At 39.7% G+C, this 26,770-nt stretch overlaps 2 protein-coding genes across 3 annotated transcripts in view; one reads left to right on the forward strand and one right to left on the reverse strand.

Annotated features, from left to right (window-relative positions):
• The window catches only part of TPP2 (tripeptidyl peptidase 2), a 51,670-nt gene extending 49,384 nt beyond the window's left edge, over positions 1-2,286 (forward strand). For both annotated transcript variants that reach the window (XM_032226444.1, XM_032226445.1), the window contains 2 exons: positions 524-643; positions 1,402-2,286. In XM_032226444.1, coding sequence (XP_032082335.1) covers positions 524-643; positions 1,402-1,491 — 210 coding nt within the window. In that variant the 3' untranslated portion in view covers positions 1,492-2,286. The remainder of the gene's footprint in view (positions 1-523; positions 644-1,401) is intronic.
• A 576-nt stretch (positions 2,287-2,862) lies between these two features.
• METTL21C (methyltransferase like 21C) lies at positions 2,863-11,774 on the reverse strand. The gene is made up of 4 exons (XM_032226258.1): positions 11,675-11,774; positions 8,587-8,726; positions 5,216-5,333; positions 2,863-3,400 (listed from the first exon to the last, which is right to left on the reverse strand). The coding sequence occupies exons 1-4, from the start codon at positions 11,772-11,774 to the stop codon at positions 3,006-3,008; spliced, it is 753 nt and encodes a 250-aa protein (XP_032082149.1). The 3' UTR covers positions 2,863-3,005.
• Between the last annotated feature and the right edge of the window lie 14,996 nt (positions 11,775-26,770).

Below are 26,770 nucleotides of genomic sequence, written 5' to 3' on the forward strand. Positions count from 1 at the left end.
AGTCCTCGGTTTATAACAGTTCATTTACTGACTGTTCAAAGTTATAATGGTACTGAAAAAAGTGACTTACGACTGTTTTTCACACTTATGAACATTGCAGCATCCCCACGGTCACATGATCAAAATTCATATGCTTGACAACTGGCTCATATTAATGGCGGTTGCAGTGTCCCACAGTCATGTGGTCTTCTTTTGCAGTCTTCTGACAGGCAGTGGGAAAGCCATATTCACCTTAACCCTGCCCATGTTAATACCTTAACAACTGCAGTGATTCACTTAATAACTGTGGCAGCAAGGTGCTAAAATGGGGCAAACCCCATTTCACAAATGTCTCACTTAACCACGGGAATTTTGGGCTCAATGGGGCCATAAGTTGATAAGTGCCTGTACCTGAAGGCGATTTTTATTCTAGTTTCTGACTTGTCTACTGTTGACTCCAAAAGTGAATTTGAATGATTAATCTTTGCAGAACTTATATTCTGCTTACAAATCTCTACCTCCATTTTTTAATGCTCTCCTATAGGTTTTGCTCTTTGCTTACAAGCATGCACTGGTAAACAAGATGTACGGCAGAAGTCTCAAATTTGCAAATAAACTTGCAGAGGAGAAACCCACCAAAGAAAACTTGAAGAACTGTATACAGGTAAGTTGCTATTCAGTTCAGTTCAGTTCAATCAGTATACAAGTGTCAGTAACATTCAAGAATTATAAAATCAAATTAGGACAAGTTTTCTAGGCCTAATGGATAAAAAATGGAGGAAAATGGAATTTTGATGTTATGTATGCTGATATCAGCAAGATTGCCCTATCTGTGCACAAAAATTGAACTTTAATTCCCACAAGGGATGACTGGCTGCAGGAGCTAATGAAGTTAGCAGAGATAGCTAAATTGACTGCTTTAATTAAAGAAAAAAATACAAATAACATTTTTACTTGGAAACCACTTCTGGACTCTGTGCTTGAGGTGGAAAAAAAACAAAACAGCGATTTTGGGATTTTGCTGATTAGGTAGTTTGTTGTTACAGAAATGACTCGTATATATGATTATATAAAAGTAAAAAGTTGAGGTTATTATCTTATTCTACTGCACTAAAACCTGTTAGAAGTAAGTCAGTGCTTTTCTTCTTCTTCTTTTACCTTGCACTTTTTCCTCTTCCCTTTTCCCTACTTTCCTATTATTTTCATTTTTCTTTGTATTTTAATTTTGATAAACTAATAAAATTTGTCAACACGACAACCTATTTTCTAGAAATATCATTGACTAAGTGAAAGTCTAATATATATTGTATTCTAATTTTAGTAGCTAAATACATTAAATTTCATTTTCATGACTTCGGCTTAGTACAAAGTTTACTTGTATATAAAAGATTTGTTGTTTTTTTTTTGTTCTTAACCTTTTAGTTAATGAGGCTACTTGGATGGACTCACTCTGCATCTTTTAGTGAAAACTGGCTTCCTGTGATGTTCCCACCTGATTATTGTGTGTTTTAAAATACTGCAGTTGTGAATTCAAGATGTTCTTATATTGACTAAATATAACTTACTGGATTGCATGTTTTTCATCTATTACTGAATGCTTCACTCGTATGTATTAATCAGAGGATAAGGGGCTACAGTATATTTGTGTGGTTTGGGTCCAGACACGATCCAAACTGAATTTAAACTGAATTCTTAGTTCCTTGAGTAGTTCATTTGCTTCAGAAGTGAAAATTTAAACACAAAACCTATTGCATACATCACATTGCTGGCAATGGATGTTTGAGAAGAGCCAGCACCAAAGTTTTAGAAAATGAAAGTGAAATAGCTTCTTGCATGTGTGTGTGGATCTTAACTGTTTGTAATTTTAATCATAAGGCTATACAAGCTGTTATTTTTACAATGAACAGGATTTTAACATGTTTAAACATAAACTTTCAATTGTATGAAGGCCTTAAATGAAGCTACAACAAAAGTAGCTAAAAACTTATTTATTAGATTTACTAATAACAGAACTTAATTACCAGTATCATTTGCAAGAGTTTACATTTTGTTTTATTTTTTAAAAGAATAACTTCCACACTTACTAACAATGTGTTCTGAATTACTGGTGCAAAGGTGCTCTTGGATATCTTCACTTTGGAGATACTCACAAATATCCACATGATGCAAAGTATCGGCAAAAAACCGATGCATGTATAAAGTGTCAGTCAACACTTAATCAGGTATTGTAAAACTTATACATACATGTTAATAATGTTTGAAAAACAAAAAAAACTGCAGAATAAATATGCAGATTTAAATATCAAAGCTTTGAGTACTCATGGTTTAATTTTTTAAAAAAATAAAATATCGAATAAATTTGAAATCTCTTTTAATTTTTCAGCAATGTGGCTCTGTCAGGGGACTATACACTCACATTTTCTTGTATTCTAATCAGACGTAGTGCAAACTCCCATCTTTCATGATGTACTAATGACAATTTATCTTGGGAATCTTGGTTTATGAGGACATATTGTAGGATAAAAGTGGACCTGCTCTCCTTTCTGTTTCTAATCCAACAATGTGATTGGATACATAGAGTTTCAAGCCTTCATTTATAAATATTTATTAAACCAGGGGTCTCCAACTTCGGGACTATGGAGCTCTGGTCTGTACTCTCTTAGGAACCAGGCTGCACAGCTGAAGGTGAGCGACGCGTGAACAAGCAAAACCGAAACCCCCACCACCCCTGGTCCGTGGAAAAGTTGGCTTCCATGAAACCAAAAAGGTTGGGGACCTCTGAATTAAATGTCAATGAAGGAATGCCAGAATGTATCAGATGCTAGACATGGGCAAAGCTAAGGGGGAAAGCATAACCAAGAGGTCCAGGCCTCCTAGTATCTATTCTTTTGTTAAAACAACTTGTCTTTGAGAAAAGCTCCAAATAAGTACCTAATTGAAAGAGTTAAGTCTTGAAAGTTGAAGAGTCAGACTCTTCTGATAAGGTCTCGGCTTTTGCATTTCAATCTGGATTCTGCTTCCTCGTTTTAATTCCCTTTGATGGTGCCTTTGAACAACTTGATACTTGACTCCGGAAATTCCGCTAGCTGGGTAATATTGAATATGTTGCTCATTGAGCCCAAAAATTCATAATCTGTGCTGAATCTAAATTTATTTGCCCAAAGCAACGTTGTCCCAGGCTGGCATAAGTAGTGAAGTGTATCCAGCAGAGAATCTAGAGCTGTGTGATGGTAGACAACATCGGTAGCCACAATGAAATCATAATGGTGGGTTGCTTTGGGAAAGTCTTCAAGGAGATTCGTCCCCCAAATGAGCTTCCTCACTTCAGGCTTGTGAATGTCTAGATTCTGTGTATTCCTAGTAATATTGAACTCCAAGTTTACAAGTACCTCAGGCAAGTCAGTAGCTGTGACAAAAGCTCCTGAAAGATTAAAAAAAATAACATTGTTCAGTCCATAACCTGCCTTGAAAAAATTGTCAGTTGGGGAAAGGGAGGGAGGTTTTAATATTAATTCAGCCATCAATGTACTTAAGTTGTCTGCACCAGCAAATCATAAAATGGACTGGAATTGCATCGTGGATTACATCACTGTAATACAAGTAGTTCTCAACTTACAACATTGACCGTTCAGAGTTACAATGGCACTGAAAAAAGTGATTTATTACCTTTTTTTCACAGTTATGACTTTCCAGCATCCCTATGATCGTGTGATCAAAATTCAGATGGTTGACAACTGGTTCATATTTATGACCATTGCTGTGTCCCAAAGTGATGTGATCAATTTTTGTGAACTTCTGACAATAAAAAGCAATGGGGGAAGCCAGATTCACTTAAGAGACCGGGTTACTAACTGCAGTGATTCACTTAACAACTCTGGCAAGAAAGGTTGTAAAATGGGGCACAATTCACTTAACAAATGTCTTACTTAAAAACAGGAATTTGGAGCTCAATTGTGGTCATAGTTGAGGACTACCTGTATATTAAATAAGCTAGAGTTGCTCTGTTTGCACACCATACTGAGCAAAAATCAAGCAAATCATATATGGTTTAGAAGATGTGAATTTACTTATAGTTATTCTTTAAACACTACTTTTATGAGTAAATGTCAGAGTTTTGGCAGCATGACTATTAGTATGAGATAAACCCAGGAGCAAAACACAGCACAGAGAGCCTTTAGACCTGTGATGGCGAACCTATGGCACACGTACCACAGTGGCATGCAGAACCAGCTAATTTCAGCCTTCATTTTCAGCTGTTTTTCGCACTCCGGAGCGAAAAACAACCCAACACGCAAACCAGAAGTTCAGAAATGAACTTCCAGTTTGCGTGTTGGGCCATTTTTCTCTCTCGGGGGGGTTTCAGGAGGCTTTCCTGAAGCCTCTGGGGGAAGAAAAATGGCCCAACATGGAAACCGGAAGTTGGAAACTGGGCTGTTTCCAGCCTCCAGAGGGCCTGTGGGGGGTGGGTGAGGCCGTTTTCGCCTTCTCCAGGCTCCTAGAAAGCCTCGAGCCTGGGGAGGGCGAAAAACAGATCCACTGTGCCATCGCGCACCAAAAGCAGGGGGGCACGGGCATGGGGGAGGGCATGCGTATACGACCTTCCTGCACACACAACCCTTTTGGCATATGATGGCAAAAAGGTTAGCCATCACTGCTTTAGACAATAGTGGTTTATAAATACGTATATACAGACATATTCATGTAGATAAATCCCTTACCACTCAGTTACGGACACAAGGAGAGAAATGAGATACACGACGAGAGAGAGAAACACCCTCTAATGGCTTCCTATATATAGACACTTCTTAAAGAGGTAAATGACTTGTGTGGACCCCATCAGAGGTGATACATGTATTGCTGAATCATCCTCATTGCATCACCCTACAGATTACAGTTTACAACCTTACATCAGCTGGCAGCTATTAAATCCTCAGTTACCTGACAGTAAAATACTGCAAAATGCCTTTTAGGTGAGCCATTCCTAGCTATTATAGCTTGCTGAGCATAGTAAATCAGCATTAATGTGCATAATGGGTAGCAATAACACAATACATGTACACAGAATGATGTAAATTCAATGGAAAGCGGGAAATTGGACTGGCGTCAAATTGATCCATGTTGAATGAACATTTAGGAGAGACAGAGCAGTGAAAGTCTCCATGTTTGAAGTGCGTGACTGGAAAAAAAAACAATCTCTATGGTATCTTATAGTCCGAAAAATCAGTGTACAAGTTACCTAATATACTTGCCACAATAGACACTAGACCTGTCCCAGCTCCAATTTCAAGGACTTTCTTTTCTTTGAAGTCAATTTCCTCTTGATTTGATTCCAGGTACTGACATAAAGCAAGAGCCTAAAAGAAGGGGGGGAAATCTCTTGATCATTTCAAAGTTGTTTATATATAAATACATTTTTCTTTTGTGCTCGGAAATAGGTCAGAATACAAATGGAGTAAAGGCAGATTGTTGCTCATTGTTGCTATGCTTCCTAATCATGCTCACCTTGAAAGAGCATTAAGATGCCATACACTGACATCCTCCTGAGACACAGAAGCAAAGGCAGGGATTTATTACACTTTATAGAAGCTTTTTCAACTGGAATGGGAAAAGGGGATTGAATCTAATCAGATCACAAAAGAAACATTTATCTTTCAGGAAATGTACACGCTTAATGTGTTAGCAGAATTGATCTGGCTCTTGTCTGTGTGCCTCTTTCACTACTGATTTTAATAACAGAAATCTGTATTAACATTTTAACTGTGTTAGTGCTACACTTGGAGTGAGTCTTCAGATAATTTTGATGGACAATGACAAAGAAGAGTGCCTGTCCTGGTTAAGAAGACTGATTCAGGAAAAGGCAGGAGCATTCGGGAAAGAGTGAGTGGTTCAAGATAATTTATGTCAGAAACATGAAGCATGATAGAACTCAATTTCTATTTTAATAATCTCAAGTAAACTATGTCTATTGAATATTTTTTTTCTCCTTTCCTTTTTTTACTTAAAAAATTGGCATACTTACTGGCCCAACTATTCACAAATTAAAACAATCCAAATAACAAATGTCCAAAGTTACAGAGAGGGTGGATCTTCCAATACATAACAAGTGTCATAGAATAAATTCTGAGGCAATCAATAATGTTTGCAACTACAACTGAGATTAATATGAGAGCAGCCCCCTAAATCACAGTGTTCATCTTAACACAAAGAGGGTTGCACACTTTTCTTTTTTAAAAAAAAAAATCTGCTTTTGGCAATTTACATTAAAAACAGAATTTCTAGAAGCAAAGTCAGTAACTTAGGAAATTTATTCAGTATCAAAACCCTTTTTTCCCCCTACCAGAACTTAGCTCACAACTTTGTTGCTTGTTTTATATTGGCTTTATATTATATTATATTATTTATATTATAAAGTCCAAAAGACTTTAAATAGGGCAAACTAACTAAAGAAGCAGAAACTTTTGATGAGTACATCAAGATTAAATAGTTGGAAAGTAAGAGAAGCCGTGTGGTTAAATTATTTATGTTAAACCAGCTACTTAATGGCAATATATAATCACTCTGGGTCCTGTTTATCCTAGCAACACTTCTTTGATTTAGGGATAATGCACAGCAATTGATATTTCCAGTAAACACTTAAGTAAAGCTATTGCAGGTAATCCCCAGGTTATAAGCATTCCCCTAGTGAATGTTTGAAGTTGCACGATAAGCACCTTCTAGTGTTTGCGAACAAGTCCCGAAACTACGAATCTTGCAGCACCAAAATAGTTCTTCGCCCTTACGAACAACCACAAAGGCTCTGCAACATAACGTTTTGCACGTTGCCGGCTGAAATGGAGCTTCTGAGGATCTGTCCCCCAGAAGCTCCCTTTCGACCGGCAATGTGCCAAGCAAGGCTTGTGGAGGCCACAACAGAGCATCGGAGGGGCGCATGCAGCTGAGTGGCTGGAGAGGAGACTGCTTGCTAGATCTTCACAAGGTAAGTGACCCAGCACAGCAGGTTGGGGGGAAAGAATTGTGGAGAACATGAGGTATTTGGATGGTCTTAGGTAGGTGGCCTGTTCCATCACTAGCCCCCCCCCCCCCCGGCCTTCCCCATCATGAAATACCTCGTGCACTTAACAAGCCTCGCATTCGATTAGTGAATGCATGGGCGAAAGAGAGGGATTCCGTTCAAGGTTTGAGATCCACTGCCACGAATCCTCAGGTAACAAATGGAATGGGCAAGCTCCATTACGCTCATAACTCGAGGACTATCTGTACATAGCCAGTTTAGTGGCATCTGTTCTTAATTCATGCATTTTATTTAACTGGAGATCAATATTTCAATCTGAATAGAGCTGGAAGAGATATTGGAGGTCTTCTAGTCCAATTGCCTGCTTAAGGAGGAGACCCTATTCCATTTCAGACAGATGGCTATCCAGTATTTTCTTAAAAACCTTGAGTAATTAAGCACCTACAACTTCTGAAGACACACCGTTCCACTGGTTAATTCTATTCTATTCTATTCTATTTTAATTGTTCTCACTGTTAGGAAGCTTCTCCTTAATTCTAGATTTCTTCTCTCGATTAATTTACATCTATTGTTTCTTGTTTTGCCTTCTGGTGCTTTGGAAAATGAGTTGACATCCCCCCTTCTTTGTGGCAGCCCCTCAAATACTGGAATACTACTATCATGTGCCCCCTAGTCCTTCTTTGCTCTGTACTAGACGTACCCAATTCCTGCAGCCGTTCTTCATATGTTTTTGTCTCCAGGCCTTTAATCATCTTAGTTGCTCTTCTCTGCACTTTCTCCAAAGTCTCAACATCTTTTTTGTAATGTGGTGACCAAAATTGGATGCAGGATTCAATTGTGATCTTAACTAAGGAATTTATACAGCAGTGCTAAAACTTCACATGATTTTGAGTCTATGCCTCATCAATAGGGTACAAGACTATAGCACCATGCAATCCATGTTAGTCAGTCTAGTCATCATGATAACAGTCTTATATACAATAGCAGAGTTGGAAGGGATCTTGGAGGTCTTCTAGTCCGACACCCTGCCTAGCCAGGAAACCTTATACCGTTTCAGACAAATGGCTATCCAATATCTTAAAGACTTCCAGTGTTGGGGCATTCACAACTTCTGGAGGCAAGTTGTTCCATTGATTAATTGTTCTGTTAGGAAATTTCTCCTCAGTTCTAAGTTGCTTCTCTCCTTGATTAGTTTCCTCCCATTGCTTCTTGTTCTGCCCTCAGGTGCTTTGGAGAATAGTTTGACTCCCCCTTCTTTGTGGCAACCCCTGAGATATTGGAAGACTGCTATCATGTCTCCCCTAGTCCTTCTTTTCATTAAACTAGACATACCCAGTTCCTGCAACCGTTCTTCATATGTTTTAGTCTCCAGTCTCCTAATCATCTTTGTTCTCTGCACTCTTTCTAGAGTCTCCACATCTTTTCTACATCGTGGCGACCAAAACTGAATGCAGTTTTGGTCGCCACGATGCAGTCTTAGGTTATGTCATTATTAATATTGCCACTGCTCCCCTCCCCCACCATTAATGCTGCTTGAGATGGCAATACTGACCAAAATAAAAGGCATAAGCAATAGTGAATATTTCCAAACTTACAGCGGGCCATACTACAGCTCCAAAGCATTCAATGGATTCTTGAATGATGATCTGATGGCCAGCATAACAATAATGTTCTTTGTCAAAATAGTAGGAGGCCTTTGAAACCCATTTGGGCAATATTTCAAATACAGGTGGACCTGTGGAGGTAAAATGATCAGCAGTCATTTGTTTACCTATTTTCTGTGAGATGCTACAGAATAAAACAAAACTTTGCTCTAAAATCCTCATGATACAGGTGGTCCTCGACTCACAACAGTTTGTTTAGTGACCATTCAAAGTTACAACAGCACTGAAAAAAAGTGATGTATAACCATTTTCCACACTTATAAACAACTGTTGCAGCATCTCTACCAGTGGTGGGTTTCAAAAATTTTTAGAACCTCTTCTGTAGGTATGGCCTGCTTTGTAGGAGTGGCTTGCTGGCCATGTGACTGAGTGGGAATGGCTTGGCAGTCATGTGACAGGGTGGGCGTGGCCAACTTGTAAAATGTGGTGAAACTCACTTAACAACACTCTTGCTTAGCAACCAGAAACTCTGACATTTGAAGCATGCAAGTCTTAAAGCTGTCAAGGTACAAGACCCTTGCACCCATAACCTTTTAGAAAAAAAAAGGCCCAGGGGTGTTCAAACTTGACAGCTTTAAGACTTTAAGGTTTAGATAGGACTCTTAGAGGCAGGCGGGTGAGGTGAGGCAGCCAATCAGTGAGTAGCGGGCGGGACAAGCATGGTGCGGATGGGTAGGGGGAGGGAGCTGGAACCAGTTCTAAATGGCACTGTAGATTTGTGGAACCTCTTCTATAGAAGAGGTTAGAACTGGCAGGAACCCACCCCTGATCTCTACAATCGCGCGATCGAAATTTGGGTGCCTGGCAACTGACTCATCTTTATGACAGAGGGTCATGTGATCCACTTTTGTGACCTTCTTACAAGCAAAGTCGATGAGGAAGCCCGATTCACTTAATAAAGAGGCTAATGGATTCCCTTTTGGTGATTACAACCTTTGTTGCAAACAATCATTCTGGACATTTTCATATGCATAATGTCATTTCATTCAATTCTACTTGTGAGAGGTGGGAGAAATGAGTATTCTCCCCCCTCTCTCCCTTTTTCTTTCTCTTTCTCCAAGAGAATGACTTCCTGTAATGCTTTCCTTTTGTTTTTGATGACTACAATTCTAGAGACTGTGCTCGGGTGATAAATGTGAAGGACCCCTTCCTTTTCTGAGAAGGGGTCCTTCACATTTATCATGTCTCTTCCTTGGGGCCTTTGTTACGCGAACCTTTTTTTTTTTTTTTTTTTACATGTTCTTCAGAAGGCAGGAAGCCTGAAACTGAAAACAAATTCCTGATTTCTGGATATGCTTAGGAGTGGATTATTAGCCATCTCTCCCTTTCAGAAGCACCACGAATCTACAGCTACTTGCTGTTGTGGCCCACCAGCTGGCAGTGGAGCTGGTGGCAGATTTGGACGAGGAGGGGGTTGGGGAGGAACTTGGGCCAGTGCTGGAGTCTGAGGAAGGCTCTGATGGATGCTCTGCGTCGGACGCAGAGATAGAGCCAGGGCCGTCCGACATTTCCCAGCCACCGGAGAGGCAGCTGCCTTTGGAGGATGATATAAGTGAAGAAGAGGAACAGCTGAGGCCTGTTCCAGGCGCACGTATGCGAAGAGCAGTTAGGAGAGGAGAACGATGGAGGACAAGGAGTCGACTTGGGAAGCAAAGCACATGTGGACACTGAATGGCCCCTCCCTGGCAGGGGAATAAATAGAAGGAAAGGGGAGTGGTTGTTGTAGGAGACAACAGTTCGTATTTCTGAAGATTTTGCTCATCGTGTTTCGTGCCTCAGAGACTGCTTGCTAGAAGTTAATTTGCAGCCTTTTGGCTGGGAATCTGGCCTTGCAATTATTGCAAGGAACTGATAAGGTCTGTTACTGCAGTTAACTCCTTGAAGGACTATTGCCTGGACTTTTCAATGAGTGAATGCAATTAACTCACAAGAGGTAAATAAAGGCGGGGTGTTGTGACAAGGAATCTATTTCTTGCTACTGCTAAGGCTGGGTCAGAACACTTGTCTGCTGCCTTACCATGAATCTGCAGTGTTCAGACAAGGGACTCCCTGCAACCAAATGGAACATCTGGAAGGAAGCAGTGGTTTTTTTTCGTGCTCCCAACCTTTCCAGTTTCCACTTCAGGAAACTGAGCCAAAAGGACTACGACCAGTGAGAAGGCAGAGCATGGATGCGCTGTAACTCATCCTGTGTTGGGGATTCACCAGAGAGAAGTATCCTTTGGCAAATTGCACCGGATGAGTGCATGTTGGAAGAGCACCGATGTACCATTGGCAGGGGGAAAATGCTGTCAGCCAACAATAAATGCCCACATTGGATCTACAGTAATGGGAGGCCGGCGATGGAATGGGTGCAGACATGTGTCCATGGTTAATTGTCCTAGACCCCACTTTCCCCAATGCCCATGAGCATCTCTGAATAGCAGAGACTCTGAATACAGATAGTCTTCAACTTACAACAATTCATTTAGTGACCATTCAGAGTTAGAATGGCACTGAAAAAAGTGACTCTGGGACTTTTTTCACACTTACCACCATTGCAGCATCCCTATGATTGTGTGGTTTATATTTAAATGCTTGACAATTGACTCACATTTATGACGGTTGCAGTGTCCCGGAGTCTTGTGATCCCCTTTAGCGACCTGACAAGCAAAGTCAATCAGGAAACCAGATTCACTTAACAACCAGGTTACTAATTTAAGAATTGCAGGGATTCACTTAACAAATGTGTCGAGGAAAGTCATCCAATGAAGCTCAAGTTGCTTAACAAATTTCTCACTTAGCAGCATCAATTTTGGGCTCAATTGAGGTCGTATGTTGAGGACTAGCTGTACTGCCTTTGCAAATCGTTGCAATAAAAACTGAGGATGAATACAATTCTCAAAATTTAGTACTCGTGTTTTATCTGGTGAGCAATGCTAAAACAACTTTTTAAATTATTACTGAATGTGGCCAATCTATTACATAGCTTAGAAGGAAACAATATATTCATGCCCACGTGCATGTTTTAAAGTGCCACCTGAGTCTGGTAATAGAGAAGAATTGTCGTGGTAGTCCTCTTCCTCTTCTGTTAATTTTTGAGCCATTTTAGGGAGCATCTGGTGCTTTGTAGATATCATAGCAGGAATCCTGTTAAAGGAACAATCAAACCATGGACTGTAAGCTTAAATCACCATATTTCTAATTCATCTTTCTAACATCTTGCTGTATTAAGAAGCACCATGCTGAAGCATTTCTTTTGATCCAATGCTGGATTTCTTTTCTACCCCAAAAAAATCAAAAGCCTTTCACACGGTTTGTTATCTTGACAGTGGCAAATTGGAAGCCCGAAGGCAATTTAAGGAATGCTGATAACCAATTCATATCCTGGGAAACCAGTTTTCTCTCGTCTCCTGAGACGCTATCTACAATTTTCCTCAAGCACTTTCATTGGATTGAGGGAAAGACTAGCCTTCATCCGTTCATATTAGGTGGATAATCTTTCAGTGGCCAAAGGTTTGAGTGCATGGGACCTGTAGCAGGATTGAGGGCAGGGAAGAGGAGTTTGGGGCTTTAAAAAAACAACAATAAAGAGATATGCCTCTTTCAAGATGAAGAAACTAGCAAAAGGGGTATCCTAGGCCCACATCTTGGAATTAAGACTTGATACCCCAAGCATATCCTTTCTCATCCTTGCCTCTTTTCCCCCTCCCCCTCTATGTGGCTTTTTAAAAAAAAACATGTCAGTCTCAGGAAAAAAACTCTTTTTTTCTTAAATTGCTACCTGAGATGCTGAATTTAAGCTGAATTGCAGAATTGGAAAGCTAATAAAAACAAATCCATAGAAGCACATTCTTTGTATAGTGAACTCTGTAAGAAACTATGTAAACAGAAATCCATACATTGCAATGACTCAGGTTTTAAATAGGCTAACGCAAATAAATTAGCTTGGTGCACCTTCTTTAAAGGTAAAGGTTCCCCTTGCACATATGCATTCCTGACTCTAGGAGGCGGTGCTCATCTTTGTTTCAAAGTCAAAGAGCCAGCGCTGTCCGAAGACGTCTCTGTCACGGGTTGGTTCCTACTGGCGTTGGTACCAATTTGCTTCGTGCGCACCAGATGAGCGTTTCTCACACAAGCATAGTTCACAGTAAATTGTTCTGCGCATGCACGAAGTCCATGAAAAGCTAATAAAAACCATGGCGGCAATGGCAGCAAAGACTGGGGAACAGGTTCAGGGGTGTGGCCAGCCTGGGTTGCTGCTGGTTCTGTGACCCAGGCCAAATGACCACTACCGGTTCACCCGAACCGGTGCAAACTGGTAGAAACCCACCTCTGGTCTCCATGGTCATGTGGCCAACATGACTAAATGCCAAAGGTGCATGGAACACTGTTACCTTCCCACCAAAGGTGGTTCCTATTTTTCTGCTTGCATTTTTGCATGCTTTCGAACTGCTAGATTGGCAGACCCTGGGACAAGTAACGGGAGCTCACATATTATACGGCACTAGGGATTCGAACCGCCGAACTGCCGACCTTTCTTATCAACAAACTCAGCGTTTTAGCCACTGAGCCACAACATGTCCCTGCATCTTCTACGGTATGGTTTAAATCCTTGCTTATTCATCCTCCAAGACCTGTTTTAGCTACGGCAACAATGAAGAGATAGCAGCAACAGTGAAAGAGAGTGTGTGAAGCAAAAACAATGGGAACCTCTTTTCAATAGTAGTTTTATTGCTGGTCCACTATGTTACAAGAATCTCATGAGATAGCAATAGTTAGACTTATATACCGCTTCATAGAGCTTTCAGCCCTCTCTAAGCGGTTTACAGAGTCAGCATATTGCCCCCAACAACAATCCGGGTCCTCATTTTACCCACCTCGGAAGGATGGAAGGCTGAGTCAACCCTGAGCCTGGTGGGATTTGAACAGCCAAACTACTGAACTGCAGTCAGTTGAAGTAGCCTGCAGTGCTGCATTTAACCACTGCGCCACCTTGGCTCTATGACTGCATTTCCTTGGAAATAATAAAATAAGGTAAGGCTTGAAAATGTTTTGGCGGAGGCCTGGCCTGTGCCACTTACTGTAATACAAAGACTGTAAACTTGGGTCCCACTTAACATCTTCATCCAGATTCCACTGTAGGAAGTTAGCATCTAACCCTCTCCTAGGAAAATGAGACATTTTAGGAAATAGTAAAAGGGCAGAATATTTCCCTTAAAAAGAAAAGTAGAAACTCAGAGAGGCAGAAACTCATTCCCCTACCTGTGTTAATGGGCCATTAAGGCCTGGGTCAGTCTATTCTACGTAACAAAGATCTGCCCCATTTCATTGCCCTTCATTGCACCACCCACCAAGTTTCAACCAAACTTAGACAACCTTCAAAGCTAGTTATGACCTCTGACAGCAGCCAATCAGGGTACTCTTCCTGTGCCCCAGGAAGTTCAAAGCCCAGAGAGGGGCATAAAACCCAGGGACTTTCAGCATCTCTTCCCTTTTTCCCCCAGGAGCTTCAAGGCATGTGATTCTGTCCACCATTAGACCATCTTTCCAAACAGCACAATTTTGCCGTAGATAATGCAAACCTTTCCAACTTCTAATTATCTACATTAAAAATTTGCAGTAATAAACATGAGCGCTGTTTTTTTTAAAAAAAAAAATGAACCTGCCTGTTTCTCAAATTGATCATATATATCTGGACTGTGCATATGGCCGGAGCCCCCTGTTCCTAGTATATGTCTGCTTGTCAAAACCACAATTTTGAATTGGATTTTGATTGCTAATATTTGGGGCAGAGAGACGCAGTGGCTCAGACACTGAGCTTCTTGATCAGAAAGGTTGGCAGTTCAGCGGTTTGAATCCCTAGCACCACGTAACGGAGCGAGCTCCCATTACTTGTTCCAGCTTCTGCCAACCTAGCAGTTCAAAAGCATATAAAAATGAAAGTAGAAAGATAGGAAACACCTTTGGTGGGAAGGTAACAGCGTTTTGTATACCTTCGGTGTTTAGTCATGCCAGCCACATGACCATGGAGACATCTTCGGACAGCGCTGGCTCTTTGGCTTTGAAACGGAGATGAGCACTGCCCCCTAGAGTCAGGAATGACTAGCACATATGTGTGAGGGGAACCTTTACCTTTTTATTTGGGGCAGTAATAGAAAATGTCAACAGCGATTACAGCCAGAAGATTGTCACCCCTGGTTTGCTGCATCATTTTCCATTTTTCATTAAATAAGGTTGCCAATATATTACATTCCCCAATTTAAACACCTTTTGGTGTATAAGCTATGCATCCACACTGTGCCATTCATGTCGTTCAGCATGAATACAATCCAATAAAAATACCATGCACCTTAAAAATTAAATTAAGGTTAGAAAAGAAAATGCAATCCAATTAAATATTGAACAACTAAAGTAGAGACTCTTCAACCAGGCTGTCATTGCTCTAGACCAGGGGTGTCAAACTGGCGGCCCACAGGCCGGGTGCAGCACTAGCAGGTCACACCCACCCCAGCTCCACAAAGGGAAAAAACATCGTGATACGTCACATGACGGCAACGTGACATGGTGTCTTTGACACCCATGCTCTAATCTAGAGCCTCCTCAGCCCGCCTTTCAAAGTTATACTTAGGGTCTTCCATCCTCTTTGTATTTCGGGTAGAAGTATGACTGTGATAGAGCCTGCCCATTATGGTTGTATGTCCTGTCGATTGTAAAATTGGGTCAGTCACATGACCAACCTGATTGGTCATACTTGGGGGGCAGTCATTAAGCGAATGCAACGATTGTAAAATAGCAAAACAATCATAATTTTTTCCCAGGTAAGCCATATCTTGTAACCATCACTAAACAACTGGTCATAAGTTGAAGACTACCTATATTTGAATGCCGTCTTGCAATAGTCTTGGTATACTGATGCAGTTTTCACCCCCCCATTTCATCATGACTCCAGTAGACAACTTTGGCCTGAAACCAGTGATGTGTCTTAGTGCCTCCGCGAACCTTCGTGACGTTCCACCTGCTCAGCGGAGTGGAGTGCAGGCACTGTATGCGTCGTGCGCATGCATGGAAGCGCAGAAAACTTAGAACGTACTACCTGCAACCCACCATTGCTTGAAACCCAAATGTTTATGTCAGCCTCAAACTCTCTGAGCCTCTGTTTTTATGATCGGCAGAGAGTGATTTTGCTACAGCATGAAAAATTCAGGACCTTTTATAAATCTATATGGCTGACTCTTCAGAGATCAGGCTATATTTCAGATACAGGTCACCCTCGAGTTACAACATTTCATTTAGTGACTGTTCAAAGTTACAACAGCACTGAAGAATGTGACTTATGACCATTTTTCACAGTTACGATCTTTTCAGCATCCCCATGATCATGTGATCAAAAGATCAGTTGCTTGGCCACTGGTTCATATTTATGACCCTTGTTGTGTCCCAAAGTCATGTGATCCCCTTCTGTGACCTTCTGACAAGCAAAGTCGATGGGGAATCCAGATTCACTTAACAACCAGATTACTAACTTATCCAACTGAAGTGACTCACTGTGGCAAGAAAAGTCGTAAAGTGAGACATTAACAAATGTCTCACTTAACAACAGAAATTTGGAGCTCAATTGTGGTCGTAAGTCAAGGACTACTGGTATATTTGTGGATTGGCTGATCCTTATGTTTGGCGAAGCTATTAATTAATCATATCCAAATACTCTTAAATGTCTTATAAAACATTATAGTCAGTGGTGGGATTCAAATAATTTAACAACCGTTTCTCTGCCTTAATGACCAGCTGGGTAGGCGTGGCTCGGTCATGTGGCCATGTGGGCATGGCCAACTCAATGTCACTCAGGTCAATGGGTGCTTCGCCTTAGCTGTTACAATGTAATAAGGGTTAACCAGAGAGGCAGTTTCTGTAAGCAGGGCAATGAAGATGAGGCTAGAAACAACACCAGAATGAGCCTTGTAAAGTGGAAAAAAAGACAAAAAGAGATTTCTTCCAACATCCAGTTCTCCGAACTGCTTAGAAAGTTAACAACCGGTTCTCCCGGATAGGTGCGAACTGGCTGAATCCCACCACTGATATAGTGTTATTAATTAATTAATTCAAATTAATAAGGTAATTATTACTTAGCAAAAAACAAGTGCTTTCCATCCAGCTTTCCACTTCATTTTTAATTTTAAGTCCTAAGGTGTAAGAATAATTTAAATTTAATACCCACTAGATGTCCTCAAAAGCTTGTGCCAGGGAAAAATTCTGTCATATTCAAAACATGCGTACATTACAAGGGTAATAGGGAAGAGTCCCTCGTGATCCTCATTCAAAGCAGTTCACATGCTCCCTTATATTCTAAGTAAGAAGGCACAAATCGTTCATCAGACTAAGGGTAGAGATTTTGATCTTATTTTCATGCTGAAATTGCCAAAGGCAGTTTTAATGTCTGGTTGATATTAGTGATTTTTCATAGAGGCATACTAGAGAAGGTAAGTAAAGAAGTCACAAATTTTGTTAAAAACTTCCTGGTGGGGGAGGTTAAAATTGCCATGAAAATATAGCAAGTGGTTGACAAGCCCTCATTTTTCAACTTTTGTTGTATTAGTGGCATGGTTACGAAACGAAAATGCAGGAATGGAATTTACACACTGGGACATTTGAGCGAGCCTCCTGTAAAATGAATGGGAGCTGTTTACGGGAAGCTGGGAGGGAGGAATTTCACAAGGGAAATTGTCCAAAGATTGCACCCACAACTCCAGTCATCAGCCATGAATTCCGATTGCTTTTTTCCTTTACTTTGATTTCCCTTTTACAATTGTCATGCATTCATACCTACTAAAGCCACATAACAGCTCTGTCTCACACATTTACTATTGCATAAGCTTTTGTGGTCCGTAATACATTTTGTCAAAATAAAACAGTTTGCTTTCTTCTGCCTTTTGAAAGGGGTTTTTTCCCCCCAGAGATTGGCTCACTGCTAAAAAAAAAAAAAATCATCCTCCACAAATCTTTTCAAAGTTAGGTGCTGTTGTTATTTTTCCTTTTCAGATTTTGAAGTCTCTCTTAAAAGTTACTCTTCCAATATACTACCGGTTGGTTATACATCTTGATTGACCTAACAACCACCTGTTGTGCCCTGTATCCAAAATATGTATTAAAAATAAACCTGAAGTTTAAAATGCCCATCCCATATATTTCAGCACATTCATTTCTCCTTTTACTTGCAGAAGAAAAAAAAACTAGCATCAGAATTTACCTGGTAAGCGAATTAATCCAGATGTCAAAGATCCGAATTCTTAGCTGAGAGATTTCAAGTAGCCCAGTGTCTTTTTATAGTAAAGGTGTGCTGTAAGATCTTGACTGAGGCAAAGGAGGTGGGGCCATTCTCCAGTCCATTTAGGGATTTTAAAAAAAAACACCCCACAGACAATCGTAGTTTTGATTACCATCCGCTGTGTAAAAACAAGAGAGAATAAATTTATCATTGTAACTAGAAATTGATATAATGATAAGAATTGAAACATGTTGCAGACAACACACACGGAGCATAAAATGAAACCGGCAGCATACATCTTTTAGGAAATAGCCTGAAATTAAGTCATCAACTGAGCTTCTCTAGCTCCTAATTCTATCTGCTGTCCAGAGGCTCAAAATCATTCATTTGAACGTAGGTAAAGTTCGTGACATGTAGCAACACCTTTCCCATTACAAATCCATCAGCTCGTGAGTGTTCATTAATTCTTCTGTTTGTTTTGATGTCAACCGTCTTACGTGGGTAAACTTTTGGTATCTCATTAATTCCCAAATAATATGAAGCCCCCAAAATAAATTAACGGTAGAATTTACCTTAAAATCATCCCATTATAAAGTTGGAGGGTAGTTTAATGTGAGATTGGTGGTGGGGGTGGGGGTGATATAAATATGATGTATATGTATATGTGTATGTGTATGTGTATGTGTATGTGTATGTGTATGTGTATGTGTATGTGTATGTGTATGTATGTATGTATGTATGTATGTATGTATGTATGTATGTATTGTGTCACAACCCCTGGTATGCCCAAATTATTTATCAGCACATATGATATATATATAGTGGTTAACACATCTGCCTAAGATGCAATACAGCACAGGTTCGATTCCCAGTAAAATATAACAAATGTAACAAAAAGGCAACAGTAAAAATATTGGGTTTCTGTCTGGATAGTCTCTTGTGACGAGCCGAAGGACAGAGAATGGAAGTAGTGATCTTCCTCCCATATTTGGGGGTTGTAAATCTAAATAGATACCTTTCACCCTGGCTTGGCTGATAAGGAGTCGAGCTCTGTGGCTCAGTGATTAACACATCTGCCTAAGATGCAATATAGCACAGGTTCGATTCCCAGTAAGGGTATGGCTAGCTGATGAGAGCTAAATAGCTTGAAATAGATCTATACTAGTCTCCCTTTATTTATTTATCAGCACAAAATATAACATATACACACACACACACACACACACACACACACACATACATACAGTATATGTGTATATATATGTTTGTGTGTTGTAGTATCTAAAGATACATTAGTCAACATCTTTACTCTTCCAGACAAGACTTGTTTAAGAGTACGAAGTTCCCTGACAGAACTCCGAGTTCCACAAAGGGACATCTCCTCCTGCTTATAGAAATAAAGCAATGTATCATTTCTCTGCAATGTTGCCCTTTTGGACAACACATCAAACATCACAATGGGTTTCTTGCTATGCACGCATTCTATAAAGGTTGCATCATAAGGAAGAATTTTGACTTTTGTCAAGTTCATTAATTTGATGTACACATACACACACACAAACACACACTACTGTAATCATTGCTGCCTTGCTCATCTCTGAATGGGGGCGGGGGACTACTATTTTTGTACATGTCATGAAATTGCATACAAATGAAATAGTAGTATAAAATTCTTTATTGGCCAAGTGTAATTGGACACACAAGGAATTTGTCTTCAGTGCATAAGCTCTCAGTGTACCTACAAGCAAAGAGAGATAAATCACGATCATAATCCTAAATACAAGCAACATAAATCATAAGATACAACATTCAGTGATATTCATAGGATACTAAATAATCAACATAAATCATAATAGGATACTAAATAAAAGCAATCAACATAAATCAGGAGATACAAACAACAAAGTTATAGTCATAAGAAGGAAACAGGTAATAGGAAAGATGATAAGGACAACAGGAATAGTAATATAGCCCTAGTAGGTGGTTTGACATCCCAGGACATAAGACAGGGTTGTGGGAATTAGTTGTTCAGCAGAGTGATAGGCATGGGAGGAAAAATTGTCTTTGTTTGTAGTTGTTTTGGCATGCAATGCCCAGTAAAATAAAGTAAAATAAAGACAAAGGGCAGGTTTTGCATGTTTCATCATTCTGACCAAACTTTCAGATCACAGAGCTGTCTCTGAATGCAGTCAAAGATGTGTTTGGGAGAACATCAATAAACCCATGACTGCTGCTATGAAGTTTCACAGCCTGGATGACTAATTTGGTGCTTTAAATAAAAGCTGGCACAGTCATATGTCAGTCGGATATCATTTGTTCTTCTTCTCTAAGATCTTTAAGCTAAATGGGGAAATAAAGATTATTGAAAGGCAAATACGAAATAGTGTGATAATATATGGGTGTACTGGTAGTTGATGATAGATTAATTAGATGTCATCAAGTCAGTGTTGACATTTAATGATTGGCCCTCTGCAGGATGACCCATCGCCAACCTAACTTTTGAGATCTTCCAGTGATGGACCTATCACTGCTTTAATTGAACCCATCCAACTCTCTGCTAGTCATCCTTTATTTCTCTTTACTTCCATTTTGTTTTGCTGCATATTTCATCAATTTCTTAAAGAGAAATTGCACAACATGATACGTTGAGCCTGTTAATTTGTGCCTCTAATGAGCTCTCTGGATTGATTTGTTCTATAATAGGGGTATATAACCCTAGCCCCAGGCAGCGGCCCCATTACCAGGCTGTGCGAGTGGTGGGTTTGGATAATATATATTCTCAACGCTTCCCAAGGTTGGGCTTAACTATTTTCTTTGTTCATGGAGGCATGAGAACAGCTAAAAACAAAACTGTTACCACTATGTACAATGTGTTGAATGCACTCCTGCCAGTCTTGGTTTCTGAAAGAGAGGCTTTTTCTTGAAGGTTAAGGCTTATGGGAAATTATTAGCAATACAATTGAAAAAGCAAATTTAAAACACAAGAAAACCCATGTTAAGTAGCCAGTGCAGAACAGTGGTGGGTTGCAGGCGGTACGCCCTGGTACGGGTGTACCAGAGCCTACCCGGAGCACCGGATACCATTCCGGTCCATCCTTCAAAGATCTGCAGCTGATTTTGGCATGCCCCTCTAGGTTAGAATGGAGAACGGTGTGGAAATAATTCCAGGTAATGCAGCCAACAGAGAAAACAGTTCTCCCCATTACAATGAGATCATTGCGCCTCCCATATTTCATTATATGAGTTACTAACAAGCCAAGCTGGAAATCCCTCCTATGAAGGTGAGGCTACCTAAGAAAATCAACTGACATATTATACTGTTAGGATTTTAATAAAATAATATTAAACTAAACAAAGTCTTCCATTACTGCTTAGAAAAAGCTTTGGCTTTTGTGAAGCATATTTTATCAGAGGTAATGATAGAAGAATCTGAAAAATGCCTTAGCGGCTTAACTCAGATCTTGGAAAACCTTACATTGCCAAGTTATTTGTACATGAAGTAAGTAATGCAGCATGAGCATAATATGCTAGGAATGAAGCAGACAACAGTTATAGGTTCTGGAAAATAATAGAAATCCTCATGGAGCTTTAGAGCTTTCCTATAATCTCTCCTCAGGATGATCAGAGGAATTGTTTGAGTATTATCATGCCATGTTTTACAATACATCCCTTTGAAGGTCCAAAATAAAATACCCTGTGTTAAATTGGCCTTGTTCCCCACTAAAGGATGTGGAATTACATCCTAAATCTACTTCAATTAAAAATTTGCCTCCTCAGACATTTTGAGTTCATTGCACAATGTAGTCAGGGATTTTATATTGGCCTCTGATCGTTTTAACATGTAAGATATACTGTATGGCTTGTATATGTCGCAAACTTTGCAAATTTAATATTATTGATATGTATGTTGCTTGTTTCCCTGAAAATAAGACCTCCCTGAATAATAAGCCAATCGGGCTTTTGAGCGGATGCGTTAAAATAAGTCCTCCCCAAAAATATTCGCAACACAGCAACAGCCATGAAGTGACCACACTCACCTCAAAAATAATAAGACCTCCCCCCAAAAAAGGCCAAGTGCTTATTTCGGGGTTCAAAAGAAAATAAGACCCTGCTCTATCACTTCTTCTCTGTTAGTAAGAATTAAGTCCAGTCTTATTTCCCTGTCTTATTTCCGGGGAAACACAGTATATATCTTGCAAATCATGTGAGACTGGGAAGCTAAGAGAGTAGTTCCTTGGTTATACTTGGATGGAAGGTCATCAAGCACAGAATAGATTAGAACATTGGAAATACATTGCTGAAGAGGGTCTATGACAATACGGGATCTTCCCAGGTAATTGATGCCAGTCTGTTGTTTTCTGGATCCATCTTTTTTTCCTTTTCTAAAATTGGGAACTATGTCAGCTATTTTCCACTCCTTTGGTAGTTCCCCAGTGCTCCAGGATTTTTGAAAGCTATGGTAGAGTGGTTCTGAGATAACATATGTCAGCTCCTTCAGAATTCTGGGGTGCAATCCATCTGGTCCTGGTGATTTAAACTCACCTAAAGTGGCCATGTGTTCTCTTACCATTTTCTTACTTATATTCCTAGGCTGTCATTTACAGTTCTGTTTTTGGTGGGTTGTGCTATTATAATTTTCCTTTTGCATGAAGACAGATGCAAAGAATGAATTAAGCAACTCTGCTCTCTCCCTCCTGGCCATCACTTCCTTGCCATCTTCTCCCATTAGTGGACCGATTGTTTCCTTGACTTTTTTCTTTTTTTACATTTTGAAAGAATTGTTGTTGTTGTTGTTGTTGTTGTTGACATTTGTTTCAAGTCTTGGTTCATTCTGAGTCTTTCCTGACTTCATCTTTGCAGATTCGGGGTATACGCTGGTATTCTGCCTTAGCCTTTCCATTTTTTTTTATACTTGCCCTTTTTATCTTTCAGTTTATCAGACAGTTCTTTATGCAACCGTGCTACTTTCTTCTTGGAATTCTTATTTTCCTTTTTTAGTGGTATTGTGTTGGACTGGGCTTTTATAATCATATTTTTCAGAACTTCCCAAGCTTCTTGAGTTGTTTTCCCTTTGAGATTTTCATCCATGGAATCCTTCCCAAGTTCTCTCTTGGGAAGTTTGTTGAAATCAGCTCTTTTAAAGTCGAAGACACTAGTTTGATTTTCAACTATTGCTTGTATCTGTGTTATACTGAATTCCAATATGACACGGTCACTCTCTCACCTTCAGCTTCAACCCGCTCTATCGCTTCTTCTCTGTCACTAAGAATGAAGTCCAGTATAGCTGTCTCTCTAGATCCCTTCTCTGTCTTTTGGAATGATAAAATTGTCAGCTGGCTCTTCAGGAATCTATTCGATCTACCACTTGGATGCAGAGTTTTTCTCCCAATTGATGTCAGGATGACTTTATGACGTTATGTGTGCCTTTAAGACATGTTGACTCCTGTGATTGCCTGGACTAGTCCCTTCAGTTTTCTTGGTAAAATTTTGGGAAGTGGCTCACCATAGCTGCCTTCCTAGAGCTAAGAGAAAGTGACTGGTCAAAGTCACCCAGCTGGGTGACCTTTATGCCTAAAATGAGACTAGAACTCGGTCTCCTGGCTTCTAGACTGGTATTTTAACCACTACAGCAAACTGATTATTCTATAACAGTGTTTCTCAACCTTGGCAACTTGAAGATGTCTGGACTTCAACTCCCAGAATTCTGGGAGTTGAAGTCCGGACATCTTCAAGTTGCCAAGTTGAGAAACACTGTTCTATAAGGTGATAAGTAAGCACTATTGTAAGAGGATACCGTAGTCTCTAGATTAAATTTAACATTCCCTAAATTAGGATATTGTGGATTACAAAGGTAGTCAAATCCACTTCGAACATAATAAGGTGGGTTATTTATATCTGAACAGGGATTATGGGAGACTATGACTAATTTGAAATGTTGGATATTAACTATTGATTTAAATGCCATTCTTTACCCTGCATGTTCTAGCTGTGTAAAGAGATTTAGAGATGACTTTGGAATGAAAGAATCATTGCAGAGGTACATAGTTGAGAAGGTGAGATGAGAAATTAATTAAAATAAAATTAAAAATAGCTTTTCCTTTGTTAGTATTATAGGAGACAGAAAAAAACGCAAGCAGTTTCAAGATTCAGCTATTATATTCTACTATAGTATAGCACCATTTTGGATTCTCTGCAATGTCTGTCACTTGACCTGGCCTACCTGGAAAGACTGACCTGTTGGCATGCCAATAAAGAGATGTTATAGTGGATTTTTTAATTTATTCTTACAATGTTGCATGTGCTACATTTCAGATCACGAGTCAGCTGGATACTGCAATGTCAATGCTGTGACATGGGGAAAAATCAATAAACAAGTCATATTACCAAAGCTCAAGTATTAAAGCATTAAAGTTTCCTGAAATATTGCCAGTGTTGTGGACTGAACTCTGCTGCCCATCAAATGCAATTCCTTATTTAGGCCTGTGGATTAGGAGTCTAGACTATTGAGTCCGCCTGACTCCATACATTCTCTTCTATTGATAAATATAAAGCCCAGAATAAACTTTTGAGTAGATGTTTATCGATGGAATGACCTGACCATATTCTGCCATATCATCAAATAATGCCCATTGTAGATCGATGATATCACACAGTTGACCTCAACCTATCTATTTTTGGTATGAATAATTAGGATATGAATCATTAGGAAGAAAGCTTATTGCTGAATACCTGTAGTTCAGGTGGTGAACTTTGTTGAAGAGGTCAGAACTGGGCTGCTCGTTACAGTAAGCCTCTAGAATTAATATTCATAAAAGCCAATAGTATTTCATTTCAATAATATACAACCAAATAATGTACAAAAATGCTTATCTCAAGGTAAAGCTGATTAGCTGGATGTCAATAGAAGACTAGACCACAGCCAGAAAGGGGGAGATAATGCATGGGGGGGGGGGGGTTGTCTACAACAACTCGCCACAGCCAACTCTCCATGGCCAACTCACCACAGTAGACTCGTCATGGCCAACTTGCCATGAGACAATTTGCTATGGCTAGTTCACCATTGGATAACTTGCTGCATTAAATTATTAATTATTATTAAATTATTATTAAATTATTGAATTGTCCTGCAGTGAGTTGTCTTGTGGTGAGTTGGCCATGGTGACTTGTCCCACAGCCAAAGGGCCATGGTGAGTTAGCCATGATGAATTGGCTGTGACAAGTTGCCGGTGGCAAGTTGGCTGCAGCAAGTTGTCCCATTCCATGGAATGTGAAGCTTTTGAAAATGGGATGTTCTTAAACCTGAGTTTTATCCTATTAAGGTTCCTTATAGAATCAGCACAAAAAGCTTTTTTTGAATGCTTCCCTCTTACCAGAACATGACATTTATTGCTTTAATTTAAGTATTGCAAAAAAAAAAAAAATAGCTGTAAACAGATGGCTAAAAAGAACAATTTGTTTGATATGCTTTCCTTTTTACACTTTCTGACTTTCTACCCTCTGGATGGGAAATGACAGTTCACTGTTTTACACAACGTGGAACTAAACAATGGAAACCAATATCTATGTCAGTTATGCTGCTCCTTTGATCCCATTATTTCTAATCTGGCAGAACACAGCAATAAGGTATTTAAAGCCTATGGAAAGGGGGGTCTGTTATCCCAACAGCTGTTTAAGCAGATGAAAGGGGAAAGTAAAACTAATTAAATTATAGCACTGAAGTGGAAATTTAGAAACAGTAGCAAAGGTTCCACCAATCAACTTTAAGGATAAGGATTTAGCAATGGTATGTGCTAGAATTTTCCAAATGCTTATCAATCATCTTATGTAGAGATTCCCCAATTAAATACCTCCTCAATGTGTTCAATCTCATAATTCCTGCTGGATCAAAACAATTGAAGGGCACCAAATTGCCTAACATTTAACCAGGAAAAGGAGCATATGCAAATGGATTTCCACTTGTAAAGACAATCTGAGAAGAAAAGTGCCTATCAGAAAGATGTATGGCAAGGTTTATAATGGAAGAATTCAGATTCTCACACTCTATTCCTCTCTTACAAACTTTATTTGTGTACCTGTCAGAAAACTGTCCCGTCACATCTCATTTCAAAGCAAATGTAAAACTTTTCCGAATAACAGAGACCTTAGAGATCTTCTAATCCAAATCCCTGCTCAAGCAAGGAGACCCTATATCATTTCAGACAAATGTTGGTTCAATCTCTTTTTAAAAGTCTCCAGTGATAGAGCATCCACAACTTCTGAAGGTAAGCCATTCCAACTGGTTGATTGTTCGGATTGTCCGGAATTTTTTTTTCTTAGTTCTAGGTTGCTTCTCCCCTTGATTGGTTTCCATCCATTACTTCTTGACTTGCCTCCTGGTGCTTTGGAAAACAGATTGACTTCATTCAAGATTGACTTCCCTAACCCCTCAAATATTGGAACACTATTATTATGTCACCCCTAGTTCTTCTTTTCCCTAGACTAGATATAGTCAATTCCTGTAACCATTCATCATATGTTGTAGCCTTCAACCTCCTAGTCATCTTTGTTCCTCTTGTCTGCACTCTTTTCAAATCTCAACAACTTTTTTTATATTGTGGTGACCAAAACTGGATGCAGTATTCCAAGTATGGCTTTATGAAGGCTTTGTAAAGCAGTACTAACACTTCACATGCTCTTGATTTTATCCTCTGTTAATGCAGTTTAGGATTGCATTGGCTTTTTTGGCAGCTGCAGCACACTGCTGGCTCCTATTTAAATGATGATCCACTAGGACTCCAAGATCTCTCTTATAGTTACTGCTATTGAGTCAGGTTTCACTTAATCTGTACCTGTACATTTGGTTTTTCTTGCCTAGGTGTAAAATCTTTTCTC

Source organism: Thamnophis elegans, chromosome 11, assembly GCF_009769535.1.
Source record: "Thamnophis elegans isolate rThaEle1 chromosome 11, rThaEle1.pri, whole genome shotgun sequence".
Classification (NCBI taxonomy): Eukaryota; Metazoa; Chordata; class Lepidosauria; order Squamata; family Colubridae; genus Thamnophis; species Thamnophis elegans.

What these genes read in the sequence shown, in the direction of transcription:
- METTL21C (XM_032226258.1), bottom strand. Translation starts at nt 11,774, where the DNA reads ATGATATCTACAAAGCACCAGATGCTCCCTAAAATGGCTCAAAAATTA. An exon ending in GAGCTGTAGTATGGCCCGCT is followed by an intron (nt 5,334 to 8,586) that starts GTAAGTTTGGAA and finishes CCCTTCTTTTAG; the next exon opens with GCTCTTGCTTTATGTCAGTA. An exon ending in TATTGTGGCAAGTATATTAG is followed by an intron (nt 3,401 to 5,215) that starts GTAACTTGTACA and finishes TTAATCTTTCAG; the next exon opens with GAGCTTTTGTCACAGCTACT.